General features: G+C 52.4%; 1 protein-coding gene across 1 annotated transcript in view; it reads left to right on the forward strand.

The window, feature by feature from the left end:
• LOC140387643 (uncharacterized) overlaps nt 1-22,350 on the forward strand; it is a 189,481-nt gene that overhangs the window by 48,662 nt on the left and 118,469 nt on the right. Inside the window, exon 4 of the mRNA XM_072470840.1 lies at nt 12,993-13,154. Within this exon, the coding sequence (XP_072326941.1) occupies nt 12,993-13,154 (162 nt within the window). The remainder of the gene's footprint in view (nt 1-12,992; nt 13,155-22,350) is intronic.

Here is a 22,350-nt window from a genome sequence, read left to right on the forward strand (position 1 = left end):
GCCCAGTGTCACACCCCGTGTCCAGAGTCACATGTTCAGTGTCACACCCAGTGCGTAGAGTCACATGTTCAGTGTCACACCCAGTGCGTAGAGTCACATGTTCAGTGTCACACCCAGTGCCCAGAGTCACATGTTCAGTGTCACACCCAGTGTCCAGAGTCACACGTTCAGTGTCACACCCAGTGTCCAGAGTCACATGTTCAGTGTCACACCCAGTGCGTAGAGTCACATGTTCAGTGTCACACCCAGTGTCCAGAGTCACATGTTCAGTGTCACACCCCGTGTCCAGAGTCACATGTTCAGTGTCACACCCAGTGCCCAGAGTCACATGTTCAGTGTCACACCCAGTGTCCAGAGTCACATGTTCAGTGTCCAGAGTCACACGTTCAGTGTCATACCCAGTGTCCAGAGTCACATGCCCAGTGTCACACCCAGTGTCCAGAGTCACATGCCCAGTGTCACATCCAGTGCCTAGGGTCACCTGTTCAGTGTCACATCCAGTGCCCAGAGTCACATGTTCAGTGTCACACCCAGTGCCCAGAGTCACACGTTCAGTGTCACACCCAGTGTTCAGAGTCACATGTCCAGTGTCACAGCCAGTGTCCAGAGTCACACGTTCAGTGTCACACCCAGTGTCCAGAGATACATGCCCAGTGTCACATCCAGTGTCCAGAGTCACATGCCCAGTGTCACACCCAGTGCCCAGAGTCACATGCCCAGTGTCACATCCAGTGTCCAGAGTCACATGTTCAGTGTCACACCCAGTGTCCAGAGTCACATGTCTAGTGTCACACCCAGTGTCCAGACTGACATGTTCAGTGTCACACCCAGTGCCCAGAGTCACACGTTCAGTGTCGCACCCAGTGTCCAGGGCCACATGCCCAGTGTCACATCCAGTGTCCAGAGTCACATGTCCAGTGTCACACCCAGGGTCCAGGGTCACATGTTCAGTGTCACACCCAGTGTCCAGAGTCACATGTTCAGTTTCACACCCAGTGTCCAGAGTCACATGTTCAGTGTCACACCCAGTGTCCAGAGTCACATGTTCAGTGTCACACCCAGTGTCCAGAGTCACATGTTCAGTGTCACACCCAGTGTCCAGAGTCACATGCCCAGTGTCACACCCAGTGTCCAGAGTCACATTTCCAGTGTCACACCCAGTGTCCAGACTGACATGTTCAGTGTCACACCCAGTGCCCAGAGTCAGACGTTCAGTGACGCACCCAGTGTCCAGGGCCACATGCCCAGTGTCACATCCAGTGTCCAGAGTCACATGTCCAGTGTCACACCCAGGGTCCAGGGTCACATGTTCAGTGTCACACCCAGTGTCCAGTATCACATGCCCAGTGTCACACCCAGTGCCCAGAGTCACATGCCCAGTGTCACACCCAGTGTCCAGAGTCACATATCTAGTGTCACACCCAGTGTCCAGACTGACATATTCAGTGTCACACCCAGTGCCCAGAGTCACACGTTCAGTGTCGCACCCAGTGTCCAGGGCCACATGCCCAGTGTCACATCCAGTGTCCAGAGTCACATGTCCAGTGTCACACCCAGGGTCCAGGGTCACATGTTCAGTGTCACACCCAGTGTCCAGAGTCACATGTTCAGTTTCACACCCAGTGTCCAGAGTCACATGTTCAGTGTCACACCCAGTGTCCAGAGTCACATGTTCAGTGTCACACCCAGTGTCCAGAGTCACATGTTCAGTGTCACACCCAGTGTCCAGAGTCACATGCCCAGTGTCACACCCAGTGTCCAGAGTCACATGTCCAGTGTCACACCCAGTGTCCAGACTGACATGTTCAGTGTCACACCCAGTGCCCAGAGTCACACGTTCAGTGTCGCACACAGTGTCCAGGGCCACATGCCCAGTGTCACATCCAGTGTCCAGAGTCACATGCCCAGTGTCACACCCAGGGTCCAGAGTCACATGTCCAGTGTCACACCCAGTGTCCAGAGTCACATGTTCAGTGTCACACCCAGTGTCCAGAGTCACACGTTCAGTGTCACACCGTGTCCAGAGTCACATGTTCAGTGTCACACCCAGTGCCCAGAGTCACATGTTCAGTGTCACACCCAGTGTCCAGAGTCACATGCCCAGTGTCACATGCCCAGTGTCACATCCAGTGCCCAGAGTCACATGTTCAGTGTCACACCCAGTGTCCGGAGTCACATGCCCAGTGTCACATCCAGTGCCTAGGGTCACACGTTCAGTGTCACACCCAGTGCCCAGAGCGACATGTTCAGTGTCACACCCAGTGTCCAGAGTCACATGCCCAGTGTCACACCCAGTGTCCGGAGTCACATGTTCAGTGTCACACCCAGTGTCCAGGGTCACATGCCCAGTGTCACACCCAGTGTCCAGGGTCACACGTTCAATGGCACACCCAGTGTCCAGAGTCACATGCCCAGTGTCACACCCAGTGTCCAGAGTCACATGCCCAATGTCACACCCAGTGTCCAGGGTCACATGCCCAGTGTCACACCCAGTGTCAAGAGTCACATGTTCAGTGTCACACCCAGTGTCCAGAGTCACATGCCCAGTGTCACACCCAGTGTCCAGAGTCACATGTCCAGTGTCACACCCAGTGTCCAGACTGACATGTTCAGTGTCACACCCAGTGCCCAGAGTCACACGTTCAGTGTCGCACACAGTGTCCAGGGCCACATGCCCAGTGTCACATCCAGTGTCCAGAGTCACATGCCCAGTGTCACACCCAGTGTCCAGAGTCACATGTCCAGTGTCACACCCAGTGTCCAGAGTCACATGTTCAGTGTCACACCCAGTGTCCAGAGTCACACGTTCAGTGTCACACCCAGTATCCAGAGTCACATGCCCAGTGTCACATGCCCAGTGTCACATCCAGTGCCCAGAGTCACATGTCCAGTGTCACACCCAGTGTCCGGAGTCACATGTTCAGTTTCACACCCAGTGTCCAGGGTCACATGTCCAGTGTCACACCCAGTGTCCAGGGTCACATGTTCAGTGTCACACCCAGTGTCCAGGGTCACATGCCCAGTGTCACATGCCCAGTGTCACACCCAGTGTCCAGAGTCACATGTTCAGTGTCACACCCAGTGTCCAGGGTCACATGTCCAGTGTCACACGCAGGGTCCAGGGTCACATGTTCAGTATCACACCCAGTGTCCAGGGTCACATGCCCAGTGTCACACCCAGTGTCCAGAGTCACATGGTCAGTGTCACACCCAGTGTCCAGAGTCACATGTTCAGTGTCACACCCAGTGTCCGCAGTCACATGTTCAGTGTCACACCCAGTGTCCAGGGTCACATGTTGAGTGTCACACCCAGTGTCCAGAGTCACATGTTCGGTGTCACACCCAGTGCGTAGAGTCACATGTTCAGTGTCACACCCAGTGCCCAGAGTCACATGTTCAGTGTCACACCCAGTGTCCAGAGTCACATGCCCAGTGTCACACCCCGTGTCCAGAGTCACATGTTCAGTGTCACACCCAGTGCGTAGAGTCACATGTTCAGTGTCACACCCAGTGTCCAGAGTCACATGTTCAGTGTCACACCCCGTGTCCAGAGTCACATATTCAGTGTCACACCCAGTGCCCAGAGTCACATGTTCAGTGTCACACCCAGTGTCCAGAGTCACACGTTCAGTGCCACACCCAGTGTCCAGAGTCACATGTTCAGTGTCACACCCAGTGCGTAGAGTCACATGTTCAGTGTCACACCCAGTGTCCAGGGTCACATGCCCAGTGTCACATGCCCAGTGTCACACCCAGTGTCCAGAGTCACATGGTCAGTGTCACACCCAGTGTCCAGAGTCACATGTTCAGTGTCACACCCAGTGTCCGCAGTCACATGTTCAGTGTCACACCCAGTGTCCAGGGTCACATGTTGAGTGTCACACCCAGTGTCCAGAGTCACATGTTCGGTGTCACACCCAGTGCGTAGAGTCACATGTTCAGTGTCACACCCAGTGCCCAGAGTCACATGTTCAGTGTCACACCCAGTGTCCAGAGTCACATGCCCAGTGTCACACCCCGTGTCCAGAGTCACATGTTCAGTGTCACACCCAGTGCGTAGAGTCACATGTTCAGTGTCACACCCAGTGTCCAGAGTCACATGTTCAGTGTCACACCCCGTGTCCAGAGTCACATATTCAGTGTCACACCCACTGCCCAGAGTCACATGTTCAGTGTCACACCCAGTGTCCAGAGTCACACGTTCAGTGCCACACCCAGTGTCCAGAGTCACATGTTCAGTGTCACACCCAGTGCGTAGAGTCACATGTTCAGTGTCACACCCAGTGTCCAGAGTCACATGCCCAGTGGCACACCCAGTGTCCAGAGTCACATGTTCAGTGTCACACCCAGTGTCCAGAGTCACATGCCCAGTGTCACATCCAGTGCCTAGGGTCACCTGTTCAGTGTCACATCCAGTGCCCAGAGTCACACGTTCAGTGTCACACCCAGTGCCCAGAGTCACATGACCAGTGTCACACCCAATGTCCAGGGTCACATGCCCAGTGTCACACCCAGTGTCCAGGGTCACACGTTCAATGTCACACCCAGTGTCCTGAGTCACATGCCCAGTGTCACACCCAGTGTCCAGAGTCACATGTCCAGTGTCACACCCAGTGTCCAGAGTCACATGTTCAGTTTCACACCCAGTGCCCAGAGTCACATGTTCAGTGTCACACCCAGTGTCCAGAGTCACATGTTCAGTGTCCAGAGTCACACGTTCAGTGTCACACCCAGTGTCCAGAGTCACATGCCCAGTGTCACACCCAGTGTCCAGAGTCACATGCCCAGTGTCACATCCAGTGCCTAGGGTCACCTGTTCAGTGTCACATCCAGTGCCCAGAGTCACATGTTCAGTGTCACACCCAGTGCCCAGAGTCACACGTTCAGTGTCACACCCAGTGTCCAGAGTCACATGTCCAGTGTCACACCCAGTGTCCAGAGTCACACGTTCAGTGTCACACCCAGTGTCCAGAGATACATGCCCAGTGTCACATCCAGTGCCTAGGGTCACCTGTTCAGTGTCACATCCAGTGCCCAGACTCACATGTTCAGTGTCACACCCAGCGCCCAGAGTCACATGTTCAGTGTCACACCCAGTGCCCAGAGTCACACGTTCAGTGTCACACCCAGTGTCCAGTGTCACATGTCCAGTGTCACACCCAGTGTCCAGAGTCACACGTTCAGTGTCACACCCATTGTCCAGAGTCACACGCCCAGTGTCACATCCAGTGCCTAGGGTCACCTGTTCAGTGTCACATCCAGTGTCCAGGGTCACACTTTCAATGTCACACCCAGTGTCCAGAGTCACATGTCCAGTGTCACACCCAGTGTCCAGAGTCACATGTTCAGTGTCACACCCAGTGTCCAGAGTCACACGTTCAGTGTCACACCCAGTGTCCAGAGTCACATGCCCAGTGTCACATGCCCAGTGTCACATCCAGTGCCCAGAGTCACATGTCCAGTGTCACACCCAGTGTCCAGAGTCACATGTTCAGTTTCACACCCAGTGTCCAGGGTCACATGTTCAGTGTCACACCCAGTGTCCAGGGTCACATGCCCAGTGTCACATGCCCAGTGTCACACCCAGTGTCCAGAGTCACATGTCCAGTGTCACACCCAGTGTCCAGGGTCACATGTCCAGTGTCACACGCAGGGTCCAGGGTCACATGTTCAGTGTCACACCCAGTGTCCAGGGTCACATGCCCAGTGTCACATGCCCAGTGTCACACCCATTGTCCAGAGTCACATGGTCAGTGTCACACCCAGTGTCCAGAGTCACATGTTCAGTGTCACACCCAGAAACCGCAGTCACATGTTCAGTGTCACACCCAGTGTCCAGGGTCACATGTTCAGTGTCACACCCAGTGTCCAGAGTCACATGTTCGGTGTCACACCCAGTGCGTAGAGTCACATGTTCAGTGTCCCACCCAGTGCCCAGAGTCACATGTTCAGTGTCACACCCAGTGTCCAGAGTCACATGCCCAGTGTCACACCCCGTGTCCAGAGTCACATGTTCAGTGTCACACCCAGTGCGTAGAGTCACATGTTCAGTGTCACACCCAGTGTCCAGAGTCACATGTTCAGTGTCACACCCCGTGTCCAGAGTCACATATTCAGTGTCACACCCAGTGCCCAGAGTCACATGTTCAGTGTCACACCCAGTGTCCAGAGTCACACGTTCAGTGCCACACCCAGTGTCCAGAGTCACATGTTCAGTGTCACACCCAGTGCGTAGAGTCACATGTTCAGTGTCACACCCAGAGTCCAGAGTCACATGTTCAGTGTCACACCCCGTGTCCAGAGTCACATGTTCAGTGTCACACCCAGTGCCCAGAGTCACATGTTCAGTGTCACACCCAGTGTCCGCAGTCACATGTTCAGTGTCACACCCAGTGTCCAGGGTCACATGTTCAGTGTCACACCCAGTGTCCAGAGTCACATGTTCGGTGTCACACCCAGTGTCCAGAGTCACATGCCCAGTGTCACATCCAGTGCCTAGGGTCACCTGTTCAGTGTCACATCCAGTGCCCAGAGTCACACGTTCAGTGTCACACCCAGTGCCCAGAGTCACACGTTCAGTGTCACACCCAGTGCCCAGAGTCACATGACCAGTGTCACACCCAGTGTCCAGGGTCACATGCCCAGTGTCACACCCAGTGTCCAGGGTCACACGTTCAATGTCACACCCAGTGTCCTGAGTCACATGCCCAGTGTCACACCCAGTGTCCAGAGTCACATGTCCAGTGTCACACCCAGTGTCCAGAGTCACATGTTCAGTTTCACACCCAGTGCCCAGAGTCACATGTTCAGTGTCACACCCAGTGTCCAGAGTCACATGTTCAGTGTCCAGAGTCACACGTTCAGTGTCACACCCAGTGTCCAGAGTCACATGCCCAGTGTCACACCCAGTGTCCAGAGTCACATGCCCAGTGTCACATCCAGTGCCTAGGGTCACCTGTTCAGTGTCACATCCAGTGCCCAGAGTCACATGTTCAGTGTCACACCCAGTGCCAGAGTCACACGTTCAGTGTCACACCCAGTGTCCAGAGTCACATGTCCAGTGTCACACCCAGTGTCCAGAGTCACACGTTCAGTGTCACACCCAGTGTCCAGAGATACATGCCCAGTTTCACATCCAGTGCCTAGGGTCACCTGTTCAGTGTCACATCCAGTGCCCAGACTCACATGTTCAGTGTCACACCCAGCGCCCAGAGTCACATGTTCAGTGTCACACCCAGTGCCCAGAGTCACACGTTCAGTGTCACACCCAGTGTCCAGTGTCACATGTCCAGTGTCACACCCAGTGTCCAGAGTCACACGTTCAGTGTCACACCCATTGTCCAGAGTCACATGCCCAGTGTCACATCCAGTGCCTAGGGTCACCTGTTCAGTGTCACATCCAGTGTCCAGGGTCACACTTTCAATGTCACACCCAGTGTCCAGAGTCACATGCCCAGGGTCACACCCAGTGTCCAGAGTCACATGTCCAGTGTCACACCCAGTGTCCAGGGTCACATGTTCAGTGTCACACCCAGTGTCCAGGGTCACATGCCCAGTGTCACATGCCCAGTGTCACACCCAGTGTCCAGAGTCACATGTTCAGTGTCACACCCAGTGTCCAGGGTCACATGTCCCGTGTCACACTCAGGGTCCAGTGTCACATGCCCAGTGTCACACCCAGTGTCCAGAGTCACATGTTCAGTGTCACACCCAGTGTCCAGAGTCACATGTTAAGTGTCACACCCAGTGTCCACAGTCACATGTTCAGTGTCACACCCAGTGCCCAGAGTCACATGTTCAGTGTCACACCCAGTGTCCAGAGTCACATGCCCAGTGTCACATGCCCAGTGTCACACCCAGTGCGTAGTCACATGTTCAGTGCCACACCCAGTGTCCAGGGTCACATGTTCAGTGTCACACCCAGTGTCCAGGGTCACATGCCCAGTGTCACATGCCCAGTGTCACACCCAGTGTCCAGAGTGACATGTTCAGTGTCATACCCAGTGTGCAGAGTCACATGTTCGGTGTCACACCCAGTGCGTAGAGTCACATGTTCAGTGTCACACCCAGTGCCCAGAGTCACATGTTCAGTGTCACACCCAGTGTTCAGAGTCACATGCCCAGTGTCACACCCCGTGTCGAGTCACATGTTCAGTGTCACAGCTAGTGCGTAGAGTCACATGTTCAGTGTCACACCCAGTGTCCAGAGTCACATGTTCAGTGTCACACCCCGTGTCCAGAGTCACATGTTCAGTGTCACACCCAGTGCCCAGAGTCACATGTTCAGTGTCACACCCAGTGTCCAGAGTCACACGTTCAGTGTCACACCCAGTGTCCAGAGTCACATGTTCAGTGTCACACCCAGTGCGTAGAGTCACATGTTCAGTGTCACACCCCGTATCCAGAGTCACATGTTCAGTGTCACACCCAGTGCCCAGAGTCACATGTTCAGTGTCACACCCAGTGTCCAGAGTCACATGTTCAGTGTCACACCCAGTGTCCAGAGTCACATGCCCAGTGTCACATCCAGTGCCTAGGGTCACCTGTTCAGTGTCACATCCAGTGCCCAGAGTCACACGTTCAGTGTCACACCCAGTGCCCAGAGTCACACGTTCAGTGTCACACCCAGTGCCCAGAGTCACATGTCCAGTGTCACACCCAGTGTCCAGGGTCACATGCCCAGTGTCACACCCAGTGTCCAGATTCACATGCCCAGTGTCACACCCAGTGTCCAGGGTCACACGTTCAATGTCACACCCAGTGTCCTGAGTCACATGTCCAGTGTCACATCCAGTGTCCAGAGTCACATGTTCAGTTTCACACCCAGTGCCCAGAGTCACATGTTCAGTGTCACACCCAGTGTCCAGATTCACATGCCCAGTGTCACACCCAGTGTCCAGGGTCACACGTTCAATGTCACACCCAGTGTCCTGAGTCACATGCCCAGTGTCACACCCAGTGACCAGAGTCACATGTCCAGTGTCACATCCAGTGTCCAGAGTCACATGTTCAGTTTCACACCCAGTGTCCAGAGATACATGCCCAGTTTCACATCCAGTGCCTAGGGTCACCTGTTCAGTGTCACATCCAGTGCCCAGACTCACATGTTCAGTGTCACACCCAGCGCCCAGAGTCACATGTTCAGTGTCACACCCAGTGCCCAGAGTCACACGTTCAGTGTCACACCCAGTGTCCAGTGTCACATGTCCAGTGTCACACCCAGTGTCCAGAGTCACACGTTCAGTGTCACACCCATTGTCCAGAGTCACATGCCCAGTGTCACATCCAGTGCCTAGGGTCACCTGTTCAGTGTCACATCCAGTGTCCAGGGTCACACTTTCAATGTCACACCCAGTGTCCAGAGTCACATGCCCAGTGTCACACCCAGTGTCCAGAGTCACATGTCCAGTGTCACACCCAGTGTCCAGGGTCACATGTTCAGTGTCACACCCAGTGTCCAGGGTCACATGCCCAGTGTCACATGCCCAGTGTCACACCCAGTGTCCAGAGTCACATGTTCAGTGTCACACCCAGTGTCCAGGGTCACATGTCCCGTGTCACACTCAGGGTCCAGTGTCACATGCCCAGTGTCACACCCAGTGTCCAGAGTCACATGTTCAGTGTCACACCCAGTGTCCAGAGTCACATGTTAAGTGTCACACCCAGTGTCCACAGTCACATGTTCAGTGTCACACCCAGTGCCCAGAGTCACATGTTCAGTGTCACACCCAGTGTCCAGAGTCACATGCCCAGTGTCACATGCCCAGTGTCACACCCAGTGCGTAGTCACATGTTCAGTGCCACACCCAGTGTCCAGGGTCACATGTTCAGTGTCACACCCAGTGTCCAGGGTCACATGCCCAGTGTCACATGCCCAGTGTCACACCCAGTGTCCAGAGTGACATGTTCAGTGTCATACCCAGTGTCCAGAGTCACATGTTCGGTGTCACACCCAGTGCGTAGAGTCACATGTTCAGTGTCACACCCAGTGCCCAGAGTCACATGTTCAGTGTCACACCCAGTGTCCAGAGTCACATGCCCAGTGTCACACCCCGTGTCGAGTCACATGTTCAGTGTCACAGCTAGTGCGTAGAGTCACATGTTCAGTGTCACACCCAGTGTCCAGAGTCACATGTTCAGTGTCACACCCCGTGTCCAGAGTCACATGTTCAGTGTCACACCCAGTGCCCAGAGTCACATGTTCAGTGTCACACCCAGTGTCCAGAGTCACACGTTCAGTGTCACACCCAGTGTCCAGAGTCACATGTTCAGTGTCACACCCAGTGCGTAGAGTCACATGTTCAGTGTCACACCCCGTATCCAGAGTCACATGTTCAGTGTCACACCCAGTGCCCAGAGTCACATGTTCAGTGTCACACCCAGTGTCCAGAGTCACATGTTCAGTGTCACACCCAGTGTCCAGAGTCACATGCCCAGTGTCACATCCAGTGCCTAGGGTCACCTGTTCAGTGTCACATCCAGTGCCCAGAGTCACACGTTCAGTGTCACACCCAGTGCCCAGAGTCACACGTTCAGTGTCACACCCAGTGCCCAGAGTCACATGTCCAGTGTCACATCCAGTGTCCAGGGTCACATGCCCAGTGTCACACCCAGTGTCCAGATTCACATGCCCAGTGTCACACCCAGTGTCCAGGGTCACACGTTCAATGTCACACCCAGTGTCCTGAGTCACATGCCCAGTGTCACACCCAGTGACCAGAGTCACATGTCCAGTGTCACATCCAGTGTCCAGAGTCACATGTTCAGTTTCACACCCAGTGCCCAGAGTCACATGTTCAGTGTCACACCCAGTGTCCAGAGTCACATGTTTAGTGTCCAGAGTCACACGTTCAGTGTCACACCCAGTGTCCAGAGTCACATGCCCAGTGTCACACCCAAGGTCCAGAGTCACACGTTCAGTGTCACATCCAGTGCCTAGGGTCACCTGTTCAGTGTCACATCCAGTGCCCAGAGTCACATGTTCAGTGTCACACCCAGTGCCCAGAGTCACACGTTCAGTGTCACACCCAGTGTCCAGAGTCACATGTCCAGTGTCACACCCAGTGTCCAGAGTCACACGTTCAGTGTCACACCCAGTGTCCAGAGATACATGCCCAGTGTGACATCCAGTGCCTAGGGTCACCTGTTCAGTGTCACATCCAGTGCCCAGAGTCACATATTCAGTGTCACACCCAGTGCCCAGAGTCACATGTTCAGTGTCACACCCAGTGCCCAGAGTCACACGTTCAGTGTCACACCCAGTGTCCAGTGTCACATGTCCAGTGTCACACCCAGTGTCCAGAGTCACACGTTCAGTGTCACACCCATTGTCCAGAGTCACATGCCCAGTGTCACATCCAGTGCCTAGGGTCACCTGTTCAGTGTCACATCCAGTGCTCAGGGTCACATGCCCAGTGTCACACCATGTGTCCAGGGTCACATGCCCAGTGTCACACCCAGTGTCCAGAGTCACATGCCCAGTGTCACACCCAGTGTCCAGGGTCACATGCCCAGTGTCACACCCAGTGTCCGGGGTCACATGCCCAGTGTCACATGCCCAGTGTCACACCCAGTGTCCAGAGTGACATGTTCAGTGTCACACCCAGTGTCCAGAGTCACATGTTCGGTGTCACACCCAGTGCGTAGAGTCACATGTTCAGTGTCACACCCAGTGCCCAGAGTCACATGTTCAGTGTCACACCCAGTGTCCAGAGTCACATGCCCAGTGTCACACCCCGTGTCCAGAGTCACATGTTCAGTGTCACACCCAGTGCGTAGAGTCACATGTTCAGTGTCACACCCAGTGTCCAGAGTCAGATGTACAGTGTCACACCCCGTGTCCAGAGTCACATGTTCAGTGTCACACCCAGTGCCCAGAGTCACATGTTCAGTGTCTCACCCAGTGTCCAGAGTCACACGTTCAGTGTCACACCCAGTGTCCAGAGTCACATGTTCAGTGTCACACCCAGTGCGTAGAGTCTCATGTTCAGCGTCACACCCAGTGTCCAGAGTCACATGTTCAGTGTCACACCCAGTGCCCAGAGTCACATGTTCAGTGTCACACCCAGTGTCTAGAGTCACACGTTCAACGTCACACCCAGTGTCCAGAGTCACATGCCCAGTGTCACACCCAGTGTCCAGAGTCACATGCCCAGTGTCACACCCAGTGCCCAGAGTCACATGCCCAGTGTCACACCCAGTGTCCAGAGTCACATGCCCAGTGTCGCACCCAGTGTCCAGAGTCACATGCCCAGTGTCACACCCAGTGTCCAGAGTCACATGCCCAGTGTCACACCCAGTGTCCAGAGTCACATGCCCAGTGTCGCACCCAGTGTCCAGAGTCACATGCCCAGTGTCGCACCCAGTGTCCAGAGGATGCAACGGTCCCGCTCTCCTCGGCAAAATCGGAATCTCGCCGTAATGTGGGAGAAAACAATTATCACCACTTAATCCCTTTTCCATACAATTAACGAGAGCCACCCCATATCCAACGGCCTCCCGTTATTCAGCGGCTTTCCCAGCAAGTGGTCACTCTGGCGCCCGTGAATTTCATGCCTCGGCTGAATCTGCCAAACGTATATTTAAATGAGCCGAATGAAATGGGCGAAGTCACGATCGCGGCACATTCATAAGACGTTTCGAGTGTCACGAATCTCGCGAGAGGCCTCTTGCAAGATTCAACATCCCCACCCCGACTCCAAGGCCGGCACGATGAGGCCACAGAATCGGGCCATAATCGAGAATCCTGGCCCTCCTTTTCCCTTCTCCATCTGTCTCTCCGGTTTTTACCTCCCTCAGCCTTTCTCTCTCACTCACTTTCTCTCATAGCATTTGGACATAAATGTCACACGGTGTCTATCTTGAGGAGGTCCCAGGGAGTTCTACGGTTTAAAAATAGTTAATTCATTAAGGACACTCATAAATTGGAGTTGTCATTTTTGTTGTTGTAAAAAGCCCCCAAATTACAAATGTTTTCTGTGTTTTGACTCTAGTCTACGGATCATGTCCCAGTCTCTGGGGACCAAATTGTCCGTGGTGCTCCCTCTCCCAACGGACACTCCGGTGCAGAGTATGACCAGCTACTCCTATCACAGAGCCAACAACCTCGTCTTCTTCCTGGTGGACCACATAGAGATCTGGATCTACACCGTCAGGTAAGGGACTGTAAGACAGGGTAGGGGGCTGCACCCAATGTGTGTACAGAGAGATGCGGACCCCTCTGATCACCAATGTCACCCAGTCTTCCATCATTAAAATATATTCAGTTTTTCCATTCTACCGACCAAAACCTCTTATCGAAAGAGTTTTATATTAATCCCACCACATTGCCTCTGTCCAAGAGTCAGTTTTGGTTAAAATGAATGTGCTGGAGCGTGTGCCTTGTTTGTGTGTTTTTTGCGTGTGCCTTGTTTGTGTGGTTTTGCGTGTCTTGTTTGCATGTTGTTTGCACGTGCCTTGTTTGTGTGTTTTTGGCACGTGCCTTGTTTGTGTGTTTTTAGCGCGTGCCTTATTTGTGTGATTTTGTGTGTCTTGTTTGTGTGTTTTTTGCACGTGCCTTGTGTGTTTTTTGCGCGTGCCTGGTTTGTGTGTTTTTTGCATGTGCCTTGTTTGTGTTTTTTGCGCGTGCCTTGTTTGTGTATTTTTTGCACATGCCATGTTTGTGTGTTTTTAGCACGTGCCTTGTTTGTGTGTTTTTTGCGTGTGCCTTGTTTGTGTGTTTTTTGCGCGTGCCTTATTTGTATGATTTTGCGTGTGCCTTGTTTGTGTGTTTTTGCGTGTGCCTTGTTTGTGTGTTTTTTGCGTGTGCCTTGTTTGTGTGTTTTTTGCATGTGCCTTGTATGTGTTTTTTGCGCGTGCCTTGTTTGTGTATTTTTTGTGTGTGCCTTGTTTGTGTGTTTTTTGCGTGTGCCTTGTTTGTGTGTTTTTTGCACGTGGCTTGTTTGTGTGATTTTGCGTGTGCCTTGTTTGTGTCTTTTTTGCTTGTGCCTTGTTTGTGTGATTGGTGCGTATGCCTTGTTTGTGTGTTTTTTGCGTGTGCCTTGTTTGTGTGTTTTTTGCGCGTGCCTTGTTTGTGTGTTTTTTGCGCGTGCCTTGTTTGTGTGTTTTTTGCGTGTGCCTTGTTTGTGTGTTTTTTGCGCGTGGCTTGTTTGTGTGTTTTTTGCGCGTGCCTTGTTTGTGTGTTTTTTGCGTGTGCCTTATTTGTGTGATTTTGCGCGTGCCTTGTTTGTGTGTTTTTTGCGTGTGCCTTGTTTGTGTGTTTTTTGAGTGTGTCGTGTTTGTGTGTTTTTTGCGCGTGCCTTGTTTGTGTGTTTTTTGCGCGTGGCTTGTTTGTGTGTTTTTTGCACGTGCCTTATTTGTGTGATTTTGCGCGTGCCTTATTTGTGTGATTTTGCATGTGCCTTGTTTGTGTGTTTTTTGCATGTGCCTTGTTTGTGTGTTTTTTGAGTGTGTCGTGTTTGTGTGTTTTTTGCGCGTGACTTGTTTGTGTGATTTTGCGCGTGCCTTGTTTGTGTGTTTTTTGCAGTGTGTGTTTGTGTGCTTTTTGAGGTGTGTGTTTGTGTGATTTTGTGCGTGCCTTGTTTGTGTGTTTTTTGCAGTGTGTGTTTGTGTGTTTTTTGCGTGTGCCTTGTTTGTGTGTTTGTTGCGTGTGCCTTGTTTGTGTGTTTTTTGCGTGTGCCTTGTTTGTGTGTTTTTTGCGCGTGCCTTGTTTGTGTGTTTTTTGCGTGTGCCTTGTTTGTGTGTTTTTTGCGTGTGCCTTGTTTGTGTGTTTTTTGCGCGTGGCTTGTTTGTGTGATTTTGCGCGTTCCTTGTTTGTGTGTTTTTTGCGTGTGCCTTGTTTGTGTGTTTGTTGCGTGTGCCTTGTTTGTGTGTTTTTTGCGTGTGCCTTGTTTGTGTGTTTTTTGCGCGTGCCTTGTTTGTGTGTTTTTTGCGCGTGCCTTGTTTGTGTGTTTTTTGCGTGTGCCTTATTTGTGTGATTTTGCGCGTGCCTTGTTTGTGTGTTTTTTGCGTGTGCCTTGTTTGTGTGTTTTTTGAGTGTGTCGTGTTTGTGTGTTTTTTGCGCGTGCCTTGTTTGTGTGTTTTTTGCGTGTGCCTTGTTTGTGTGTTTTTTGCGCGTGGCTTGTTTGTGTGTTTTTTGCGCGTGCCTTATTTGTATGATTTTGCGTGTGCCTTGTTTGTGTGATTTTTGCATGTGCCTTGTTTGTGTGTTTTTTGAGTGTGTCGTGTTTGTGTGATTTTGCGCGTGCCTTGTTTGTGTGTTTTTTGCAGTGTGTGTTTGTGTGTTTTTTGCGCGTGCCTTGTTTGTGTGTTTTTTGCGCGTGCCTTGTTTGTGTGTTTTTTGCGCGTGCCTTGTTTGTGTGTTTTTTGCGCGTGCCTTGTTTGTGTGTTTTTTGAGTGTGTAGTGTTTGTGTGTTTTTTGCGCGTGCCTTGTTTGTGTGATTTTGCGTGTGCCTTGTTTGTGTGTTTTTTGCATGTGCCTTGTTTGTGTGTTTTTTGAGTGTGTCGTGTTTGTGTGATTTTGCGCATGCCTTGTTTGTGTGTTTTTTGCAGTGTGTGTTTGTGTGTTTTTTGCGTGTGCCTTATTCGTGTGTTTTTTGCGCGTGCCTTGTTTGTGTGTTTTTTGCGCTTGCCTTGTTTGTGTGATTTTGCGCGTGCCTTATTTGTGTGATTTTTGCGCGTGCCTTGTTTGTGTGTTTTTTGCGGTGTGTGTTTGTGTGTTTTTTGCGCGTGCCTTGTTTGTGTGTTTTTTGCGTGTGCCTTGTTTGTGTGTTTTTTGCGGTGTGTGTTTGTGTGTTTTTTGCGCGTGCCTTGTTTGTGTGTTTTTTGCGCGTGCCTTGTTTGTGTGTTTTTTGCGCGTGCCTTGTTTGTGTGTTTCTTGAGTGTGCCTTGTTTGTGTGTTTTTTGCGTGTGCCTTGTTTGTGTGCTTTTTGCGCGTGGCTTGTTTGTGTGTTTTTTGCACGTGCCTTATTTGTGTGATTTTGCGCGTGCCTTATTTGTGTGATTTTGCGTGTGCCTTGTTTGTGTGTTTTTTGCACGTGCCTTATTTGTGTGATTTTGCGCGTGCCTTATTTGTGTGATTTTGCGTGTGCCTTGTTTGTGTGTTTTTTGCATGTGCCTTGTTTGTGTGTTTTTTGAGTGTGTCGTGTTTGTGTGTTTTTTGCGCGTGACTTGTTTGTGTGATTTTGCGCGTGCCTTGTTTGTGTGTTTTTTGCAGTGTGTGTTTGTGTGCTTTTTGCGTGTGCCTTGTTTGTGTGTTTTTTGCGTGTGCCTTGTTTGTGTGTTTTTTGCGCGTGGCTTGTTTGTGTGTTTTTTGCACGTGCCTTATTTGTGTGATTTTGCGCGTGCCTTATTTGTGTGATTTTGCGTGTGCCTTGTTTGTGTGTTTTTTGCATGTGCCTTGTTTGTGTGTTTTTTGAGTGTGTCGTGTTTGTGTGTTTTTTGCGCGTGACTTGTTTGTGTGATTTTGCGCGTGCCTTGTTTGTGTGTTTTTTGCAGTGTGTGTTTGTGTGCTTTTGGCGGTGTGTGTTTGTGTGTTTTTTGCGCGTGCCTTGTTTGTGTGTTTTTTGCGTGTGCCTTGTGTGTTTTTTGAGTGTGTCGTGTCTGTGTGTTTTTTGCGCGTGTCTTGTTTGTGTGTTTCTTGCGCGTGCATTATTTGTGTGATTTTGAGTGTGTCGTGTTTGTGTGTTTTTTGCGCGTGGCTTGTTTGTGTGTTTTTTGCGTGTGCCTTGTTTGTGTGTTTTTTGCGTGTGTCTTGTTTGTGTGTTTTTTGCGTGTGCCTTGTTTGTGTGTTTCTTGCATGTGCCTTGTTTGTGTGTTTTTTGCGCGTGCCTTGTTTGTGTGTTTTTTGCGTGCGCCTTATTTCTGTGTTTTATGCCTGTGCCTTGTTTCTGTGTTTTTTGCGTGTGCCTTATTTGTGTGATTTTGCGCGTGCGTTGTTTGTGTGTTTTTTGCAGTGTGTGTTTGCGCGTGCCTTCTTTGTGTGTTTTTTGCGCGTGCCTTGTTTGTGTGTCTTTTGCGCGTGCCTTGTTTGTGTGTTTTTTGCGTGTGCCTTGTTTGTGTGTTTTTTGCGTGTGCCTTGTTTGTGTGTTTTTTGCGTGTGCCTTGTTTGTGTGTTTTTTGCGCGTGCCTTGTTTGTGTGTTTTTTGCATGTGCCTTGTATGTGTGTTTTTTGCGCGTGGCTTGTTTGTGTGTTTTTTGCATGTGCCTTGTTTGTGTGTTTTTTGAGTGTGTCGTGTTTGTGTGTTTTTTGCGCGTGACTTGTTTGTGTGATTTTGCGCGTGCCTTGTTTGTGTGTTTTTTGCAGTGTGTGTTTGTGTGCTTTTTGCAGTGTGTGTTTGTGTGTTTTTTGCGCGTGCCTTGTTTGTGTGTTTTTTGCGTGTGCCTTGTTTGTGTGTTTTTTGCGCGTGCCTTATTTGTGTGATTTTGCGCATGCCTTGTTTGTGTGTTTTTTGCTTGTGCCTTGTTTGTGTGTTTTTTGCGTGTGCCTTGTTTCTGTGTTTTTTGCGTGTGCCTTATTTGTGTGATTTTGCGCGTGCGTTGTTTGTGTGTTTTTTGCAGTGTGTGTTTGTGTGTTTTTTGTGCCTGCCTTGTTTGTGTGTTTTTTGCGTGTGCCTTGTTTGTGTGTTTTTTGCGCGTGCGTTGTTTGTGTGTTTACTGCATGTGCCTTGTTTCTGTGTTTTTTGCGCGTGCCTTGTTTGTGTGTTTTTTGCGCGTGCCTTGTTTGTGTGTTTTTTGCGCGTGCGTTGTTTGTGTGTTTTTTGCGCGTGCCTTGTTTGTGTGTTTTTTGCGCGTGCCTTGTTTGTGTGTTTTTTGCGCGTGCCTTGTTTCTGTGTTTTTTGCGCGTGCCTTGTTTGTGTGTTTTTTGCGCGTGCCTTGTTTGTGTGTTTTTTGCGCGTGCGTTGTTTGTGTGTTTTTTGCGTGTGCCTTGTTTCTGTGTTTTTTGCGTGTGCCTTGTTTGTGTGTTTTTTGCGCGTGCCTTGTTTGTGTGTTTTTTGCGTGTGCCTTGTTTGTGTGATTTTGTGTGTGTCATGTTTGTGTGTTTTTTGCGATGTGTTTTTTGCATGTGTCTTTTTCCTAGCTTTTCGGGTGTGTGATGTTTCCATGTTTTTGTGTGGGTGTGTCATATTTCTGTGTTTTTTGGGTGTGTCTTGTTTCCGTGTTTCTGGGTGGATGTTTTTTGTTTCTGTGTTCTTTGTGTGTGTGTGTGTGTCATTCGTATTTTTGGGGTTTTGTCTTGTTCCTCTGTTTTAGGGGATTTCTTTGTTTCAGGGTGTGATTCTCCAGCCTCGTTACACTCTCACGCGAGCGAAGCAAGGCCGGTGAATAGCCGGAGAGGCCAAAATGAGAACCATGCCAGGCGCCAAACAGTTTGCGATGCAATCGACCCGCTCCCGTAGGCGAAACCGGGAACTCACCTTCGGGTGGCGAGAAACCAATTATCTCCGCTTTAGCCCAATTCCGATACAGTTAACGAGAGCCACCCCATATCCAACAGCCTCCCAGCGAGTGCTCACGCTGGCCCCGATTAGTGCTCCTTTTGAAAAACCTGAACCTGGCGGAAGGGCTTCTGTGGGGAGCTGAGGAGGTGAGTAGCCATCTTTGCTCACAGGCAAAGAGCCCGGGGGCCCTGGGATTGCCACCCAGTGCTCGGTGGGGGAACCTCGGCTAGGGGTGGGTCGCCATAGGAGGGGGTTTGCACTGGGGGGACTACTGCTAGCGGCACCACCATGCAAACCCATGGGTCGTTTACCCGTTCTGGGGGCGACCACTGTCCCTGCCCACCTGCCCCAACAACCATCCATAACCCCCACCGACTGCCGAGGCCTCTGGCTGCACGACTGAAGGCTATTGCGAACATAGAGTTGGCAATTGGGGTTAGGTTAGCACGTGACACATAGAATGTTAGAATTTACAGTGCAGAAGGAGGCCATTCAGCCCATTGAGTCTGCATCGACCCTTCGAAAGAGCACCCTACTTAAACCCACACCTCCACCCTATCCCCGTAACCCAAGAGGATTCCTGTGGGTGGGCGGGCCATGTGGCACATGGGAGTCATTGCCTAGCATCCCACTCACACCTGGATGCCAGTGCGAAAAGGTGTTGTGGAAACCCCACTCCCGATGGTGCCGCCCCCCCCCCCCCCCCCCCCCCCCCCCCACACACACACACCCTCCCCCGGTCCCCTCAGTGATCCTCGATGTGCCTGGCCCTCCTAGATATACCACTACGTGTTGGTGTTTCCCCAGGCTGCACATGAGAGGTGGAGGCAGCCAGCTGCTTGGTGGGGTTGAGGGAGGGGGGGTGGAGGGAGGGTTGGGGGGGTGGATGCTCCCTTGGGAGGGCGTTGGTGACTACCCACTCGTGCTGCCCGGTGGAGGTCGTTGACCAGTCTTCCGGGTCACACTGCCCGAGCTGAAAGCTGCCGCTACCTCATTCCAGGTGGCACTGGCTGCCCTGTGGCTCACCCTCTGGGACCCTCGGGGGTACAGGACATCTCTCCAGGCCTCCACCCTGTCCAGGAGCCTCCCCTGGTCAGCATCCCCGAACCTGTGCGCCGGTCTCCGAGGCGCCATTGCTGCGAGCTGGCTGGGATTGCCTGGGCAAGTGCAGCCTTGACCTTGTTATCTGGGGGCTGGCGAGCGCGGTCCCGGCCAATCAGCTGGCGAGCCGGCATTCTGCGCGACAAGCCCGTGGGGCCCCGTTAAGTGAACCAATTAACGTGGAATTGCGTTGCCGGCCTTGCTGGGCACAAAGGAGGCAGGATAGATGGGGCAGGGATGTAGTGGGCACAAACGGTCATGTCTGCGAGCGTGCCAGCGTGCTGTTTGGTCCACCGATACGTGTGCCAGACATAACAGTACGTTGTGGGTCTCAAGGCCATTCGAGACCCCCAGCTAGTCAGGGACAGGGCATGGGGGTACCCTGGCTCACCCCCTGCACCTGGGCACCTTGGCACTCCATGTGGGGGCAGGGGCTGTAGTGCAAGCCAACCCCACCATGATGCCCGATGCACCTGATTGGGCGCGGGGGTACTCACCATGCTGACATGTCTGCCCCTTTCTCCCCTGCAGAGAATGGAGGTCAGTATGGGACCAGGGGTGGTTGGCATCTGCCTGGTCGCCACAGGCCTGGCAGACGCACTGAGGCTGCACATGTAGGAGTTACTCGGGGAAGATCCTGTCCAACAGGAGCCTGCCCCAGAGGAGAAGGGGCCAGCCGGTGATGATGGGGAGCCGGTCGCCCAACAGGCCGAGGAGTAGGTGGGAAGGAGGCGCCGCATCACGTCTTCCGTATACCGGCAGCGCCTGTCATTCGGGAACCTGCCGGGTTGAGCGTGTAGCCGAAGATTGCGACTGATGAGGCCATACAGCATATCTACCAGATCTGGAGCCGCTGCCGTATGCGGGAGGACACCCGCTCCAATTGGCTGCAAGGTGACAGTCACCCTGAACTTCTTTACCTCGGGGTCCTTCCTGGTTTCGAGTGGTGACCAATCTGGGATCTCCCAGACCTCCGTGCACAGGAGCGATAATGGAGTCCCTGTATATCCGGGCGGCAAAATATAACCACCTGAACATGGAGCCCACAAGGTTGCCCGGCAGTGGGATTCACTGTCTTATCTGGGATGCCCCAGGTCCAGGGGACGATTAACAGGACAAGTGTCCCCCTAGGAGCACCCCCACATAAGGGGGTGCCCTTCACAAACCAACGGGATTCCCCTCCTTCAATGTGCGTCAGTGCCTGATATCCAGGCAGTGCGCGAGTCGCCTTCATCCTGGTACTCGCGGCGGTATCTGGCATTTTGAGGCACTCCCCCAGGTGAGGGTTTAGCACCTGGGTGACAGGGGTTATCCGCTGCGGCCGTGGCTAATGGCACCTATCTGGAGGCCGCATGACACCCATACAGCAACCAGGGGCGGAATCGAGCGATGGGACCTGAATGTACGGTTCAGGTGGCTGGACTGCTCTGGTGGAGCCTTTCGATGTAGCCCGAGGAGGCCTGCATCCTCAGCAACATCGCGTCGCAGAGGGGGGAGCCAGCTGGAGCCAGGCATCCTCCGCAACATGTGGATGTGGAGGAGGGCCAGGATGGGCAGGGCGTGATGCCCGGGCAGGCACGGGAGGCTGCACAATGTATGTGCCAGGGACATCGCGCACGGGACAACATAATCACCTCCAGCTTCGCTGACTAGCCGTCCTGTCCCACTTCCACATACTGAACCCACAGTGCCACCCACCCCTTCCCCTCTGCCCACTTCCTGTACTCCATCCTCTCCACCCCTGAAGTTTGCGTTGAGAGGATCGGTTCAGGGGTTCTCCAGGCGGTGGCAACCGTTCCTTGACTATCTCGCGGAACGTTAAGGGAAAATAGATTGACAGCAGCAGCAGCCCAGGGGGAGCACTATTTTCTGTTACTTTGCTAGTTCACTATTTTATTTAAATAATGTTACTTATTAGTTATTGTGTTATTTTTATGTTGATTTGTAAGGTGGAAAAATTGTGTTTGAAAACTTTAATAAAATATATTTTTTTAAAAACCAAGTGTTGGTAGCCTGTCTCTCTCGCTGCTCTGGTAAATGCAGTCCTCGCAGACCCAGCATACCCAACACATCATGGTACCAGTACGTGATGTTAGAGTTTGATGGACCTACCCTGAAATAATCTGCCTCCATCCAGCGATCAACCATCCGGTACTATGGACAGCGTCCGCCCTGCCCCGCCGCTCCGCATCACCGGCAACCTCGGTGCGAACTGGAAGATTTTTAAACAAAAGTTTCAACTGTGCCTGGAAGCTACCAACCTGGAAGCTGCCTCAGATGCCAGGAAGATCGCTCTCTTTCTCTCCACGGCCCGGGACCACGCCATCCATATCTTCAACTCCCTCATATTTGCTGAAGGTGAGGAGAAGTCCGAGTTCAAGACAGTCCTGCTGAAATTCGACAGCCACTGTGACATCGAAATCAACGAAAGTTTTGAACGCTTCGTCTTTCAACAGCGTCTGCAGGTTAAGGATGAACCTTTTCAATCTTTCCTCACCCACCTTCGCATCCTCGTGCAATCCTGCAATTACGGCTCCACGTCCGATTCGATGATCCGCGACCAGATCGTTTTCGGTGAGCACTCGAACCCCCTATGCCAGCAGCTCCTCAAAATTAAACAGCTCACCCTCGCGATAGCCATCGAAACCTGCGTTCTGCATGAGCACGCCACTAACCGATACTCGCACATTCAAGTGGCAGAGGCGGTGCGGCAAGGCCCCCACGAAGCCGAGCGGGTGCGGGCTGTAAAACATCTCCAGGGCCTGAGCCTGGATGAGGACGGCCACTTCGTGCTCTTTTCCCGGGCGCATGC

This window comes from Scyliorhinus torazame, chromosome 13 (assembly GCF_047496885.1).
Source record: "Scyliorhinus torazame isolate Kashiwa2021f chromosome 13, sScyTor2.1, whole genome shotgun sequence".
In the NCBI taxonomy this organism is placed as follows: Eukaryota; Metazoa; Chordata; class Chondrichthyes; order Carcharhiniformes; family Scyliorhinidae; genus Scyliorhinus; species Scyliorhinus torazame.